This window comes from Rana temporaria, chromosome 3, assembly GCF_905171775.1.
Source record: "Rana temporaria chromosome 3, aRanTem1.1, whole genome shotgun sequence".
NCBI lineage: Eukaryota > Metazoa > Chordata > Amphibia > Anura > Ranidae > Rana > Rana temporaria.
Genome location: NC_053491.1, coordinates 178,549,796 through 178,567,328, shown reverse-complemented (window position 1 = coordinate 178,567,328; position 17,533 = coordinate 178,549,796). Strand labels below are relative to the sequence as shown.

The 17,533-nt window shown below is 44.2% G+C and overlaps 1 protein-coding gene across 1 annotated transcript in view; it reads left to right on the top strand.

Moving 5' to 3' along the window:
* The first annotated feature begins 206 nt into the window (after positions 1 to 206).
* NELL2 (neural EGFL like 2) overlaps positions 207 to 17,533 on the top strand; it is a 329,995-nt gene continuing 312,668 nt past the window's right edge. Inside the window, exons 1-2 of the mRNA XM_040343892.1 lie at positions 207 to 784; positions 1,138 to 1,266. Of these exons, the coding sequence (XP_040199826.1) occupies positions 736 to 784; positions 1,138 to 1,266 (178 nt within the window). The 5' untranslated portion in view covers positions 207 to 735. The remainder of the gene's footprint in view (positions 785 to 1,137; positions 1,267 to 17,533) is intronic.

Below are 17,533 nucleotides of genomic sequence, written 5' to 3'. Positions count from 1 at the left end.
TCTAAACTCAGTGATGCCAAAATGTACATTCTCCCTGTAGGCACACCCAGCTAAGATCAGAAATGGGCACATTTACAGTCTTGTACATCCACATCTAAGCTCAGGGATGCCCAAATGTAAAATGTTTCTGCAGGCACACCCAGCTCTGATCAGGGAAGTCCACATGCCCGATTCTCCTATAGACACTGACAGCTTAGCAGAGGGATGCCCAACTCTCCCTATAAAGTCATGCAATGCCCATCCCCTGTAAATCAGAGGAGGGCACAACCTGTAAGCACTCCTTGCGATCTATGAGGTGCTGCGTACAGAATGCTCTGATCAGCTGGCTGTAAGGAGCAATTGTTCAGACCCTGAGAGAAAGGGACATAGCAGCCCTGTCCCTTCTCCCCCTCCTCCAAATCCCTGGAGTAGCAATTAAAGTGCCCTGCTTCAGCATCTCTCAGGCGGAACAAGGAATATCCATTGTCTGTAACAGGTTCGGGCTGAGCCTTTCCCCCCATCTGCCAGTGCTGTGGATTAAAGTCGGGCTGTGTGTGCCTTGCTGCACTTATTGGGTTAAACGAACGTTCCTCCTCTCTTGTATCTGCCTGCTCAGGAATCATGCAAGCTTTGGGGAATCCAAGTTGCTGGCTCATCTGCTGGCTGCTCCCTGTCTTGTGTTAGGAAAGGAGCCTCTTTCATTGAGCTTTCCCAAAGCAGAAGGAGAGACTATGGACTGAGAGTACCCTCGCCAATATGGAGTTAATTGTGCCCATCCTCTGTCTTATTGCTTCCATTAAACCAGGTAAGAGAAACCTTTTTTTATTCTCTGTGCTGCTGGAGAAACAAGTATGAGCTGTATTTCTATACATAGCACAGCAAGGGGGAGAAGGAGAATAAAATGCATGCAATTAGTAAGAAATGTAACACTAGAAATAAGAAAAAATAAATAGGAAATAAGTTTTGGGAGCACCTATAAAGTAGGTCACATCTCAGAGATGGGGTGTATTTTTTTTATTTGTTCTATATAAAGCTGCAGCATTTAACAGGTAGAGAGAGGCTAGCTAGCACTGGGGATTGTCACACTCTAGGGCTATGCACACACAATGCAATGTTAGTTTGGTGTGTAATTGCTGGATGTCGCTTTGTTTGGGTCAGTTGCAGGCTTTGGTGTGGATCCTTCCCTGCAGATTGACATCCTAGAGGAGTTCCAGCTTGGGGATGCCACCCCTGGAGTGCAGCAGGTTCAAGGACTTCACAACAGCAGCAGAGCCTTCCTTTTCCAAGGTAATCCTATGTGTGTTACACTTCTTCATTATCCTCTGGGGCCTCTGTCCTTGTCACTGTGGCTGTCCTTTGTCTGTCCCTATAGTGTATGCTAATGCATTTTTATTAATGATCTTTAAGCAGGGGGGAGAGAGAGAGATTCCCTTCTCATAGTTAAAAGATCTGTTTCTAAGATACAGTGCCATTGCAGGATCTGAGTACACTTTCCAAAGTTGTGTTTCTACAGAAATAAATCCACAGCTACTTATCTGTTTTATTCTATCCTATTGTATTCTATCTCAGAAACTCGTCTCTCCTGTGTCAGTCTATGTTGCATTTATGCTTTCCTTCCATTAAGGGTTTAGGGAGGGTACCCCCATCCCTTTATTGGTTTTGGGGGGTTTTCTTCCTAAGGCTAAGCATATGCGACCTATACCATCTTAATCTAAGATCTTCCCCATCTACTATCAACTACATAGTGCAATAGTTTGCATGCTTATATAGTAATTGAATGGATTGTTTAGGTGTGTCCTCCTATACCATATTACTGGTAAATCTAATTGGGAGAGTACGCTCGGATTTTATAGTGTATGGCCAGCTTAAAGCGGAGGTTCACCCTAAAAAACAACTATGTACCATCCCATCCAGCATACTAGCGTCAGCTACAGTATGCCTTTTTTTTTTTTCCCGCTGTACTTACAGTTTAATCCTTTAGTTTAGTTTCAGACGCGGGGAGTAGGCGTTCCTATGAAGAGGGGAACATGATTGACGGCTGGCTATGGCGCGTCACGCGCTCCGAAAATAGCTGGAGCAGGACTCGGCTCTTCACGGCGCTATACGGCGCCTGCGCACAGACTAGGAGCTGACTGCGCAGGCGCCGTATAGATCCGAGTCCTTTTTCGGCTATTTTTGGAACGCGTGACGCGCCATAGCCGGCCGTCAATCATGTTCCCCTCTTCATAGGAAGATAGGAACGCCGGAGTCTGAAACTAAACTAAAGGATTAAACTGTAAGTACAGCGCAAAAAAAAAAAAAGCATACTGTAGCTGACGCTAGTACTGTATGCTGGAATGGATGGTGTTTAGGGTGAACCCCCGCTTTAAGTCTGAACATACACTATAGAATCTCCTTATGTAGTGCCTGATTTGGTCTATATTGAATACATTGATGAGGTTTGTCCTTTTGTGTTGCAAAGTTTTCGTAAATGTTAAAGCTCACCTTGCATGTTAACATCTGTTTGTACAATCTGCCAGATACTATGTATTTTATAATTCTGGTAAATTTAAAGTTGATTGTGTGGTCAGATAGTAATGTGCATGATGACCCTAAGCCAGTGTTTATCAACTCCAACCCTCAGATGAAACGGCTGTGGCAATTACTAAGGCAGTGAAAATGATCACATGACCTGTGCAAAATAATGGAAAGCATGAAAACATGACTTGTTGGGGTGCCTTAAGGACTGGAGTTGAGAAACTCTGCCCTAAGCCCTTGTTCACATTGACTGCAGCTTTAAAATTGCACCATTTCAACGTCGCATGTCAGTGCGATTTTTGGGTGCGACTAGGGTTGCTACCCCATCCCCTTTAAAACCGAACACCTATTAATTACAGAGGTTCTGTGGCTGATTAAGGTGGTAATTATACTCACGTGGTGCCTTATCTGCATTAAATTTGCATCAGAACCTTTGTAATTCATATGTGTTTGGGTTCAAAGCAAGGGTCTCAAACTGGCAGCCCTCCAGCTGTTGAGAAAGTCCCATGTGGCATTGCAAGGCTGACAGTTACAAGCATGTCAGGCAGAGGCATGATGGGACTCGTAGTTCTGCAACAGCTGGAGGGCTGCCACTTTGAGACCCCTGCTTTAAAGGGATAAGGTGGCAACCCTAGGTGTGACTTGGTAGACATAGGTGTATGCAAGTTGCGCCCAAAATCGCCAAAAGTAGTGCAGGAATTACTTTCTCAAATTGATGTAGCAAAGTCGGCGTTGCACCGATTTTGAAAAGTGCGATTTCCAGCGATAGGGTGTGACTTGTCATGCGTTTTGATCTGTCAAATCGCATGACAAGTCGCTCCAATATAAACGAGGGCTAAAGGAAATTGTACTTTTAGATCTGCTAACAAGAAGGTAGTGCCTAAATGGAAATTTCTTGACTAGATTAGGTAGGTCCTCCTATTACATCGTGTTGGTAATTCTGTTGATTGTGCGGTCAGATTGTAATCTGTATGATGATCATTCACACCACAAAAATGTCCTCCAGACACGTTCTGGATGCGTTTCTGCATGCGTGTTTCGAATGTGTTTTTTGATACGTGCCAGAATTATTTTTTTCTGGGGTACTGTGGGTTTTTGATGCGTTTTATTTTTTTTGGTTTATTACTGCATGTTAATACAGTTCTGTACAAATAAAAAAACAGCGTGTTGTGTGTTTTTTTTTCTTGAACTGTAACTGGTACTGTTGTAAACTATGCCATTGGAACCCATATAACCTACTTTCCATGCAGCAGGAAAAAAAAGCACTGCATGTGGTGTGAACTGGCCCTAAAGGCCCCGTCAAATCGCATGCCAAATTGCAGCCTATTGCCGGCAATAGCGCTGTCCCAATCGGTGCGACACCGCACTGATTTCCAAAAGTAGTTCCTGCACCACTTTTGCCGACCTCGGGCGCAATTTCAATAGACATTTGTGCATGAACCCGCACAGATGTCTGTCAACTCGCGCCCGACGTCGCACTGAAATGCAGGTTTGAAATTGCGCACGTTCAGCTGAACTCACACGATTCAGTGCGAACCTGGGCTGTAGGAGATTTGTAAAAACAACTGTATGGTCAGTATATGTTCTAGTATAGAAAATATCTATGCTGACCAGTAGGAATGAGCTTCGGCGTGTTCGCAACACTCCACGTGCAGAGCCTGCCAGGAAGTCGGCGCTGCGCTAATCACAGGCAGTGAGACATTTCCCGATCTCTGCAGCCGCACAATGTTTCCCTGCCTGTGATTAGCGCAGCGCCGTGCCAACTTTCTGGTGGGCTCTGCACGTGGAGTGTGCGAACGCGCCGGAGCTCATCCCTACTGACCAGTTGTACCGTACACTCCTGTTTCTGGATGTGGGAAGTAATCCCTATACTAGATTCTCCTCTGGGATTTTCATTTGACCAGGAACAGCATTTGTGTATATTGTTTATAAATATGTTGCCAGTTGTTTGTATTGTATTTATGTTTTTTGGGGAAAATGTTGTTAGAGATGAAGATATGACATCCTAATGCTCACCGTCTATCTGTACATATGCTATTCTATGTGTCGGACCTGCTTTTACCATCGTACTGATGTTTATATTTTAAATCTCTAATAATTGTAATCTGCTATGATGATAATATTGCGCCTGACTTTGACAGCTTTATATTCATTAAACAATTGCTGCTAACTTTCCAATTAGACGATCCATGATTCACCTGGGCTGGCCTGCACAGATCCTCCACCTTCGCTACAAGCGTCCCCCACTCCAGCGTCAGTGCGCTCTGCAACCGCTTGCTTTTCACTGATTGATGGCCCCTTAATTAATGTACAGCAGGACTGAGGCTGGCAGATGGTTGATTTGAGTCTAGGGAAGCAATGAATAATAAGGCACACTACCCTGATCAGGGAGATTAATGCTGCTGGGAAACTGTGACTTATGGTAAAAACAAAATTGGTTTGTGAAAGTTGGATGGCTCTATTTTATGTGGATGAGGGATGGGGGTGTTCAGGGACCACGGCCGTGTTCCTACGCTGTTTGCTAATGACTCAGCCTTATTTTGCAGTGGGATTTACATTCAGTAGTACATTTTTGTATGCATGCCATGATAAAACATTTACTGTCTACACAACATCCCCTATTATTGAAGCTACGCAAAGAACATAACCAGATTATATGATCTGATTGTAAGCTTACTATCCTGGTGCTACAAGAAGCATTGATGTGCAGTGAGTCATAGAAAACAATCAGCCTTCTGTACTGAAATAATATTCCAGAGTTACTATAGGCAACTGCTTATTATGTTGCTCTTCGAAGTATGTTAATCGTGGGGGATCAATGTTTTCTTGCAAAATCTGTAGTAAAGAAAACCGTATTTGCATATGTTACAAAATGGTGCATTCACTTTCCAATATTTAATTGATGGTACACACCTAAAAATTACAATCATGAGATCTAAATTAAAGTGGAGGTTCACCCTAAAAACAAGTATATACCATTCAATCCAGCATACTGCCGATATGTACAGTATGTTGTTTTTTTTTTTTTTTTTTCCGGTTTACATACCGTAGTATAGGTATTTTCCCCCCGGCTTCCGTGTAGTGAATCCTGCGGGAGTGGGCGTTCCTATTCAGAGACTAAGTGATTGACGTATGACAAAAGCTTCACCCCCGGCGCATAATGCGCGTCACCAGTTTCCAAAAGAAGCCGAACTGCGAGTCAGCTCTATACCGCGCCTGCGCACCAACGTTCGGCTTTTTTCAGAAACTGTTGACGCGCCTTTTGCGCCGGGGTGAAGCTTTTGTCAAACGTCAATCACTTATAGGTAGATTCACATACGTTGCCTTAACTTTGCGGCGGCGTAGCTTAGCGTGTTTAGGCTACGCCGCCGTAAGTTAGCTAGGCAAGTACATGATTCACAATGTACTTGCCTGCTAAGTTACGGCGGCGTAGCCTAAAGCGGGCGGGCGTAAGGGCGCCTAATTCAAATGTGTGTAAGGGGGCGTGTTTTATGTTAATGGGGCTTGACCTTACGTTTTTGAAATTTTTTTTTAACTGTGCATGCGCCGGGCGCCTACATTTTCCAGTGTGCATTGCGGCTAAGTACACCGCACGGGCCTATTGATTTCGACGTGGACGTAAACGACGTAAATCCCTATTCACGGACGACTTGCGCAAACAACGTAAAAATTTTGAATTTCGATGCGGGAACGGCGGCCATACTTAACATTGGCTACGCCACCTAGGGCCTAGCTCTAACTTTAGGCGGCCTATCTCTTACGTAAACGGCGTAAATGTACTGCGTCGGCCGGGCGTACATTCGTGAATAGGCGTATCTACTAATTTACATATTCTACGCCGACCACAATGGAAGCGCCACCTAGCGGCCAGCCTCAATATTGCAACCTAAGATAGGTTATGTTTAAGCGTATCTCTGTTTGAGAATACACTTAAACATAAGTCGGCGTAGATTCTGAGTTAGGTTGGCTTATCTACTGATAAGCCGGCCTAACTCTTTCTGAATCTACCTATATGTCTCTGAATAGGAACGCCCACTCCCACGGGATTCACTACCTGGAAGCCGGGGGGAAAATACCTATACTGTATAACCGAAAGAAAAAAAAAACGGCATACTGTACATGTCGGCAGTATGCTGGATTGAATGGTATATACTTGTTTTTAGGGTGAACCTCCGCTTTAAGTTAGGGTTGCAACCGTGTGTGGGGTGTTTATTATTTTTTTCGGAGAGTAGAAGTACTGATTTGAGTGAAAACTTCTGCGCTACTGTGAGTAAATCAGTGTTAAAATAAATAGATGAGTAGTGACGTTCTAAGCAGCAGTATCTAATAGTGTTCACTGTACACAAAATATAAATTCAATAACAAAGTGATAAGCGCTCAAAACTGTGATGGGGAAAAAACTACTGAGGTGAGTATCCACAAAAAATATGTGATAATATCATATATAACACAATAAAAAGCAATGTGCACCAAAGTATAAAAACAAGCGAAGATTAGTGAGTGCTCACGGAAAGAACACAATGAAAAAGTAAATGATGAGAAATAATCAAAAGTTGATGAATAATGTCCTTATAAATGAAAAATGTATGAGTGAGTCAAGTAATGTCCCAATCTTTCCTTAGAATCCTGATAGGATGTGAATCTCTCTAGTGGAGTGAGAAAATACATGCCCTGTCTCCCAGAACTCTCACCTTACTGCTGTTGGCTAGTGCATGTAGCATGAGTGTTGGCGTGTCCAGGAATCAATCCTTTCCAGGTCCTCTCTTGTGGGGTTGCCTCTTGCACCTAGTGATCTTGCTAATACCTAGTAGATGCTCCACGCACCATGTATGCAGGGAAGGAAGAGAAGGATGCCTCCAATGGTGAAGTACTGTAAACTAAGATGGTCTTTATTAATAAACTAAGAATGGACTCTTACATGAATAAAAAAAATGTATGGGCATAAAATAATACAAGACGTGCCGTCTTGCGTCTCCTCTGAATGCCTCCGGCTTGTGACAGTCTCGCGTGATCCCGATCGTTACGTACCTCGTTACTTCATCAGGGGACCTGATGAAGTCACAAGGTACGTGGCGATGTAGGGATCTGGATCACGCAAGACTGTCACAAGCCGGAGGCATTCAGAGGAGACGTAGGAGACGTAAGACGGCGCTGTGGACGCCGCGTCTTGTATTATTTTATGCCCATACATTTTTTTTTTATTCATGTAAGAGTCCATTCTTAGGTTATTAATAAAGACCATCTTAGTTTACAATACTTCACCATTGGAGGCATCCTTCTCTTCCTTCCCTGCATACATGGTGCGTGGAGCATCTACTAGGTACATTACCCTGTGGGATTAGCAAGATCACTAGGGGCAAGAGGCAACCCCACAAGAGAGGACCTGGAAAGGATTGATTCCTGGACACGCTAACACTCGTGCTACATGCACTAGCCAACAGCAGTAAGGTGAGAGTTCTGGGAGACTGGGCACAGATTTTCTCACTCTGCTAGAGAGATTCACATCCTATCAGGATTCTATGGGAAGATTGGGACATTACTTGACTCACTCATACTTTATTCGTTAAGGACATTATTCTTCAACTTTTGATTATTTCTCATCATTTACTTTTTCATTGTGTTCTTTCCGTGAGCACTCACTAATCTTCGCTTGTTTTTATACTTTGGTGCACATTACTTTTTATTGTGTTTTTTTTTATGATATTATCACATATTTTTTGTGGATACTCACCTCAGTAGTTTTTTCCATCACAGTTTTGAGCGCTTATCACTTTGTTATTGAGTAGTAGTACTGATTACTTCTGCTCAAGTACTCGCCGATACCAATACCTTTTGCAGTGCGATTCGAGCCCTTACAAAATTGCGCTCAAATTACACTGCAAAGAATCAAAATGCAATTTCAACAGGAATGCAGTGTGATTCCTGTCTGTATCGCATGCAATTTCCCCCACTGCTCCTGTGTGAACTTAGACTGAAGTCACTTATGACAAGCCTGGGTTCAGACCGGAGCGGTGGGGGAAGCTGCATGCGATTTGGACAGGAATCGCACAACATTCCTACTCAAATCTAATGCAAATTATTTTTATTTGTATATTTATTTTTTTGTCAGTGCAATTTGAGCCCATTTTTGTATGGGCTCAAATTGTACCACAAAGGTATCTCTCTCAGGTATTGGGCATTTGTATGGGTACTCGTGCAAGTGTGTGTGTGTGTGTACCTCTCAACTTTCTGAGATGGGAATGAGGGACACCTATTGGCAAAAAGTATGTAGGCATAGGGGACACGCGCTGCCACACCCCCTTAAAGGAGAATTGTACAAAAAAAGATTGGTTAAACTTAGTGTGTGTTTTTTTCCCCCCACTACTATTCCCTTTTTGGGAATTTACAGATGCAGCAATTTAGAACTTGGATGAAAGGTCTAGCACTGTAAACACGTTTTAAAAGATATGTAGTGTATTTTGTGTATAACTATACAGATCAGACCAAAATGAGGAGGAAAGAGGGACTTTATTCCCAATGGGGGACAGTCCCTCAAAATCAGGGACAGTTGGAAGGTGTGTGTGTGTGTGTGTTTCCTCATTATATGGACATAAGATGGCAGTAAAATCAATATTTTCATGTTTAATTTGGATTAGACAGATTGCAGGGGCCAAACCCAGATCGTTATTCTGGCATCTGTCAGATGAGAGGGAACAGCAATCCTGAATGTATTATTGAAGCTGCAGTGTACATCTCCTATTGTAATCCTCTTTCTTTTTTTTGTTAAGAGCATATTGGCACCAGAATGCTTGTGCAATGCGTTGTTTGCACGTGTGTTTGAGTGGTGGTAAAAAGCCACGTTTTTACACCTCCCCCCTCAAGCTGCAACAGCAGCTGACTGAGAGTATAATATGCTGCAGTAGGAATCAAATTCCCCTTGCATGCGATTTCAGTGTGGTAGTGCAACATTGGGGGGGGGGGGGGGGGGGCTAGGAGAGGAGGTGATTTGGGGCAAACACCTCTGAAAAGTGATCCAAAAACATTTTGCTTTTCACGGGAGTGGCAGTCCTTGCCCTCCTCTTTTGGCATATGCAACACTAGTAGTCAGGATTATATGCTTGTTACTCCCTATTTTCAGATCAAGAAAACAATGGGCAGCACAATAGTGTAGTGAGTAGCACTTTCGCCTAGCAGCAAAAGGGTCGCTGGTTCGAAACCCGACCCGACCACGACACCATCTGCCTGGAGTTTGCATGTTCTCCCTGTGCCTGCGTGTGTTTCCTCCGGGTACTCCAGTTTCCTCCCACACTCCAAAGACATGCTGGTAGGTAAATTGGATCCTGTCCAAATCGGCCCAGTATATATATGTATGACTGTGTGTCCCAAGCGTGTCACGATCCTCCGGGATAAAATGACCGCACCAGCCAAGCAGACACAGGCTGGAAAAAGCGCCCAGAGGCGATTAAGTTTGCATGAGTAGCGATATACAAGTCATTCATTCATACCAAAGTCAACGGTATACTGCAACTAATTTTTTTATATTTCTGAATTTTGTTGTAATTAACATTTATTTCACAACCATTTATTTCAAAAAATGATCTCCAAATACTTTTTGAAAAAATGCAGTTGCCTGTGTTTTCCATTACTCTCTGAAAAGTAAAGGGACTATTTAGGAGTACATGCATAATTCTTAATGGAACCCACTTGTGACCATAACTCACTGTATGCATTTGCGTACAGTGCCAGACTGGTTGTTCAGGGCCCACCAGGTTCTCATTCTTTGGCATATACAACACTACTGGTCTGTGACATCATTAGGGTTGGTGTCACCCAGTGTGAAAAAATTGGTTCTTCTGGTAGTGATGGGAGTTGTGTGGCTCATGCTCCTGGGCAGTGGCTCTCACTTGTGCCACCAGAGACATAAATTGGGGCTAATAGGATTCTCTGGAGTTGATTTACTAAAGTCAAATAGACTGTGCACTTTGTCATTTACCCGGGAGATTAGTGACTGTGGTGCAGCTTCACTTTGTAAAGAATACCCAATCGGGTGCGGGGGGGGACATCATTTTTGCTTGCACATGATTGGATGATGGAAATCGGCAGCGCTTCACCAATCGCCAAGCTCAGGGGGAAATTAGTGCAACTGCACTTGCCAAGTGCACAGTCTAGCTTTAGTAAATCAACCCAAATCTCTTTGATTTCCATGGTAATTCAACGCTGTTGATGCTGGTGTGGTGAACAGGGGAGGGTAGGTACATCATCTGAGTCATCAGGTGGGCACCATCTTTCATTAATGTAGTATCGATGTTAACATCGCACATTTTCCTGCATAAGGCTTTGGGAGTAGCGGGTGCTGTAGCAACAACCAGCTAGAAGGGCAACATCACAGATCAAATGTACATATTTGCCAACACCATGGATTGTCAATTACGTCCAAATCTTTAATGAAGAATGATCAGATCACAGAAGACATAGTGCAACGTTTCGGAGCCATGGCAGCAGCATTGCATGCTTGATAAAGGGGTCCTACGTGGCTCTGAAACGTTGCACTTTGTCTTCTGTGATCATTGTTCATTAAAGATTCGAATGCAATTGACAATCCGTGGTGTGCCAGCAAATACAGTATGTATTTATAAAATTTCAATAATGAAAACACTACGTCTCCAAAAAGATGCTGATTTACCAAAGTAGTTTGAAAATGTTCAAACAATAAATTGTGTGACGATTTACCCAATCGGTTGAAAAGTTAATCCCAATTATAGCCAGCCATACAACGATCGAAACTTGGCAGAGGCTGAATTTCAATCCTCGTATGGGAAGGATCTATTGATCCACTTGTGTACAATCAGCCTGTTGATTTTTTTCCCCATATCATAAATTCAACCAGCTATTTTGTATCCTACTGGTGGAGAAGGCTCCCTGCCGGCAGAATACAATATCACAGTGGGAAGGGAATGTGTGTGTATGTGTGTGTGTGTGTGTGTGTGTGTATATATATATATATATATATATATATATATATATATATATATATATATATATATATGTGTGTCAGAAACCATGAATCGAACTGAGACAGAAGTACAGTTAAATCGCACTTGTTGAAGAATAATAATATTATTATTAATAATAATAAAAAGATAAACCGAGTAAGTGTAGTCAAAACATAGCCAGAGTTCAGGAATCGGATAGTCAGCCAAGCCAAATGTCATAGAGCCAGAGAAGAATGTAGTAGAACAGCAAGCAGGATCTGGAGCCAAAAGGAATGTCAGCCAAGCAAGTCTTCAACAGAAACGCAGGTGATAGTCTCTGATGTTGACCAAGGCGAAGGCAGAGAGCAACTGTGCTGGAAGGCTTAAAAGTAGGCAGGACTGACGAGTAGGATCAACAGGTGAGTCACTGTGGAGAGATAAGTGCTGGCAATTAGCCGAAAGCTGATGGGCCAGCTCAGGGAAGGAAGGGCTGAGCCCAGCCCTGACAATATGTAATAATTAATAAAAAATATATATTATATTTCTCTATCCTAAGGCACCAGTAGAAATAATCTTTGAAACCAATAGGCCTTCTGCTCGCATCTAAATGCAGGATCCTCATGCACTGGGGCAAAATGCCCAGTGTGCATGATGTCTAAAAGAGCTACCAAACTTTCGGCAGTGGTTTACAGTTGTGACCGTTTATGACCAGAAAAGGTTTGTTTGGACTAGTGAGCTGGTGTACTTTATTTTCCAGGACTTATTTTTATAAATCTGGCACTGGTGTGGGCTCTTTTTATGTTAAGGGTCTACCAAGGTTCTCCTGACAGGTTTATTGATCAATTCCAACACCATCTTTTCAAATGACCGTGCCATCCTGCGTAGCCTATAATGCATCTGTGGACAGGAGTAAGATTTGCTGCTTTGGTACAGCCAGCATACTAGATTTTCTCTTAACTGCCCAGTTGCAAATTGTAATGATGGCGTGTGGGATATTGAATTTCTTGTATTGCTGATTCAGTTCACTAAAAGCTTGGGTGGCAGCCAATACAAAAGGCTTGATGTCTTAAAACCGGAATGTATATTGTATTCGGTGCTCTTGCCACCACTGCAATCTAGTTTATAACAGAAATATTATGTACTGTACATTAGTCACAGGTGCCAAGGACATCCCGCAGTATGCCTGTGCTGGAAGCATTGACTGTAACAACCCCTCTACTGTATGTCAGTGATGTAAAATATTCCTCTGCTCACTCACTCATTTCGATTCGGCAGAGAATACTAAGCAGGGTGATTTTCTGCTTAACACCCTAGTCAAAGAAGGCATGTCTTTAGAGGCATTTGAGGATTGCCGTTAATATTGTGGTCCTGTTATTGATTTTCTGACCGAGTTGCCTCAGGCCATTTGCCTATATTAAAGCTAAGCTGTGATATAGTAGTAATCGGTCACACAATTTAGCTTCGTCTTTTCATTTTACTGTACAAATGGGCAGCCAAATCATATTTTAAGATGTCGCTGCTCCTATTATCCCTTTTCAGGAACGAGTTAACATTTCTGTTGGCTTTATTTTTGTCTGTGGCCTCACTTGGGAGATTGTTTGTTTTGTTTTTTCCCTTAATACTTGTAGCACCCTTGCAAAAAATGAGGGGGGGGGGGCGGCGGCGGCAACTGTCATCAGGACCAGGAAATGTAGACTGCAATTAAAACAAGGCCCAATGGTCTTACCCTTTCCCAATTTACTAAAGTTTTTTTTTGTTGTGTGTGTGTGTGTTTTTTTTGTTTTTTTTTTGTTTCCCCTTTTGAAGATATTGTGTTTGTTTGTTTTTTGTCCTGACAGTGAGAAGGACCTTAACCACTTCCTTACTGGGCACTTAAACCCCCTTCCTGCCCAGAGGACTTTTTGCGATTCGGCACTGCGTCGCTTTAACTGACAATTGCGCGGACGTGCGATGTGGCTCCCAAACAAAATTGACGTCCTTTTTTTCCCACAAAGAGAGCTTTCTTTTGGTGGTATTTGATCACCTCTGCGGTTTTTATTTTTTGCGCTATAAACAAAAATAGAGCGACAATTTTGTTGCTATAATAAATAGCTCAATTTTTTTTTATTTTTTTTTTATCCTCAGTCTAGGCCGATACGTATTCTACATATTTTTAGTAAAAAAAAAAAAAAATCGCAATAAGCGACTGGTTTGTGCAAAAGTTATAGCGCCTACAAAATAAGGGACAGAATTATTATTTTTTATTATTTTTTTTTTATAGTAATGGCGGCGATCTGCGATTTTTATTGCGATTGCGACATTTTGGCGGACACATCGGACACTTTTGACACATTTTTGGCACCATTCACATTTATACTGCAATCAGTGCTATAAATATGCACTAATTACTGTATAAATGTGACTGGCAGGGAAGGGGTTAACACTAGGGGGTGAGGAAGGGGTTAAATGTATTCCCTATATAGTGTTCTAACTGTGGGGGAAGGGGGGTGACTGGGGGAGGTGACCGATCTGTGTCTCTATGTACAAGAGACACAGATCGGTCTCCTCTCTCCTTGACAGCACCGCTGTCTGTGAGAGCCGGGAATGAGAAATGATCTCATATGTAAACATATGAGATCATCTCTCATTGGCCGCACAGATCGCCTAGAAAACGGCCACTCCGATTGGCCGTTCACGGCGATCTGTGATTGGCTGTGTCCATGGGACACGGCCAGCACAGCAGTTCCCCACTGCGCGCTCGGGAGCGCTCACGGGGAACGCGGAAAGGGGCGGACGTCAAATGACGGCGCCCCAGAGAAGTAGAACCACCCCGCGGCCGTATATAGTCGTACGGCCGTCGGGAAGTGGTTAAGGCTAAGTTTACTTTTTGTAGGAAAAAATAATAAATGCACATGTAGCGCCTGGTTACTTCAAAGTACCGGTGTTATATAAATTTTGAGGGAGATCAGAGTGTTAATTGAACTCTGATCCAGTTAATGTGTTTAAATGTGGGTCTCTGTCTCAGCTTGGCTGTGCTGTGGGCTTATTCTGTTGTTGCAGGGGTTTTCTTCCCACCCCAGGACAGTAGGTGGCAGCAGTGGAGTTAAGGTTTGGGTGCTCTTCCCCAGCAGCCAATCAGGAGGGTTGAGCTTCGCTGTGCATGCTGGGGGAGGGTATTTATGGGGCAGACGCCATTGGTCTGGGTCTTCTTCTTCTTCGGTGTGCGGCGCCCACCTTTAGGGTGACTGCACCATGGCGCCCCGGCGTTATGGGCTTCCAGGGCACGCGTGCCACATGGTGTTCCTGGTTCCGGGACCATGTTGGTCCGGAACATTTGAGCTGTGGTGGGGAGCCCAGTGGTCGACTGGGTTCCCAATCCTGAAGATCCCAAGTGAGATAGCTGTTCGGTGGGGAGCAGGCCCGGACTGGCCATAGGGCATACCGGGCATATGCCCGGTGGGCCGCGGCATGTCACATCTACCCCCCCCAGTGCACTCTCAGCTGCGGCAAACTCCGCGGTCGGATCCGCGGCAGGCCCCGTGGCCGATTCCGCGGCCGACAGCCGCATTTCTATATGCCAGCCAGGGTCCCACTCCCTACTCTGAAGGCAGCGAGCTGGGCTGCTCCTTTTGCCGGTGCCGCTCACTACGGCTGGCTCCACGGCCACCTCCGCGGCCGTCCAGCCAGCCTTCTGAATCTGTTTGCTCAGAAGGAGGAAATGAAAAGGACAGGTCATGTGACCGTGAAGGGGGAGGAGCTGGAGAAGGTCTCCTCTGCCTGATGTCGTAAAAGGTGCTGGACTGCTGGAAAGGTAAGTGACACTATGCCAGCCTACCAGTGTTGATTTTTTTTTTTTTTTTCTTGCCTGCCAATGTGTTTTTATTTAATTTTATTGTATATTGGCTGCCAATGTATTTTTTTTTTTGCATCTTGCCTGTCATTTTTTTTCTGTATCTTGGCTGCCAAAGTATTTTTTTGTATTTTGCCTGTCAATGTATTTTTTTTTTATCTTGCCTGTCAATTTTCTTTTTTCTATATCTTGGCTACCAATGTTTTTTTTTTTATCATGCCTGTCAATATTAAACTATTCATAATAAAAGCATTCTGAGTCTTAGTGACCCCTTTCACACTGGGGCAGTGTGAGCGCTAACAGTAGAGTGCTGCTAGTTTAAGCGGCGCTTTACCGCTGTTAGGCTACTTTCACACTGAGGCGCCGGCGGTAAAACGCCGCTATTTTTAGTGACACTTTACTGTCATTTTTGCTGCGCTTTTGGTCGCTTTTAACCCCCGCCAGCGGCCGAATAAAGGGTAAAGCACTCGGGCTTTCACATTGGAGTGAAGAGAGCGGCTCTTTCAGGGCGCTTTGCAGGCACAATTTGTAGCACTATAGCTCCTGCAAAATGCCTCAGTGTGAAAGTAGCCTTATAGCAGCCCTTTGGCGCCACTAGCAGGTACTTTTAACCCCCCAGAAGGGGTTAAAAGCGTCTGCTTTTTAACGCTGCTTTCAAAGTGCTTTTATGGTGCTTTGAAAGCGGTACCCATTAATTTTAATGGGCAGGGGTGGTAAAGAAGCAGTGTATACACCGCTCACGTACCTCCCCAAGGATCCTGCAAGTGCACCACTCCAGTGTGAAAACACAGAAGATGCAGTTTACAGGCGCTATTTTTAGCGAAAAAACGCCTGTAAATTGCTTCAGTATGAAAGAGGTTTTACACAATGTGAGTGATGCTGAACAAAGTTTGAAGGACCCCTTTCACACCTAGACCGCCCCGTGGTAGCGTTAAAGCGCCGCTTGTTTTAGCGGTGCTTTACCGGCACTGCAGCGCCACTTTGCGGGCGGTAGCGGGGCGCTTTTAACCCCAAAGAAGGGGTTAAAAGCACCCAAAAAGCGGCGCTGCCGAATCGCTTTGCTGGCGCTTCGTAAGAGCTGCCCATTCATTTAAATGGGCAGGGTGTTTTTGGAGTAGTGTATCCAAACCATCCCAAAGATGATGGTAGCAGGACTTTTTTCCCATCCTGCAAGCGGATCGCCACAGTGTGAAAGCATACTGGGGGGAGGCTTGAGAGGCACCTTTCAGGCACTATTTTTAGCACCTCAGTGTGAAAGAAGTCAAAGTGATGGCATCAGTTAGACATTGTGTGAACAGTTCTTGTGCCCAAAAGGTGTCCTGAATTGAGCCCACGTTCACATTGGGCCGATTTGACATGTCAAATCGCATGCCAAATTGGAGGGTATTGCCGGCAATAGTACTGTCTGAATCAGTGCGACGCCGACTTTGCGTAGTTACTGTACTACTTTTGCCGACTTCAGGGGCGATTTGAATAGACATCTGTGCATGAACCCGCACTGATGTCTGTCAAATTGCCCCCCCCCCCCCCTTCAATGTCGGACTGCATTACCGCACGATTTCAAACCAGCAATGCAGTCCGACTTCGGGACACCTTTTGGGTATATATATATATATATATATATATACCCCCCCTTCCCAGGGCTGTCTTTAACGTAGGGCATTAGATCATATTAGATTGTATTAGATCTGCAGTCAGTTACAGTGACTGAAGCAGGCTAAATATAACTAAAATACATAGAGAAACCGGTTGCCATTATCGGTAATTTGTTTTTTTTTAAAAATGGGCTGCTCAGCTTAGAATGCCTGGGCCTATTTTTTGTCCCAGTCCGGGCCTGGTGGGGAGTCCATCTGAGGAGAGCCAATGAGAGGCTGGCAATCCAATAGGGTCTCGACAAACCACCAGGGATCGAGGGATCCGGACACTGAGAGGCTGGTCACCTGTCAGTCGGTACCTGAAAGCAACTTGAAGGAGATCCAGGTGTAATTCTATCAAGGAGGTTCATCTCCGTAACCACAATCAGAAGAGCCTGTGGCAGAGATTTCTCTCTGAGTACGTGCCAGGAGGGTCTGTGGCAGAGACTTTTCCCTAAAGGTTCCAGTTCATTGCAGGAGGGTCTGTGGCAGAGACTTTTTCCCTTAAAAGTTCGAGCGATACTCTGGCTGCCAGGTCAGTGAGAGAGGCCTGTGCAGGTACGCTATTCCCACTCAAGTAGGAGTGGCGCAAGAAGTGTTACACGTCGGAACAGGCTTGTTTC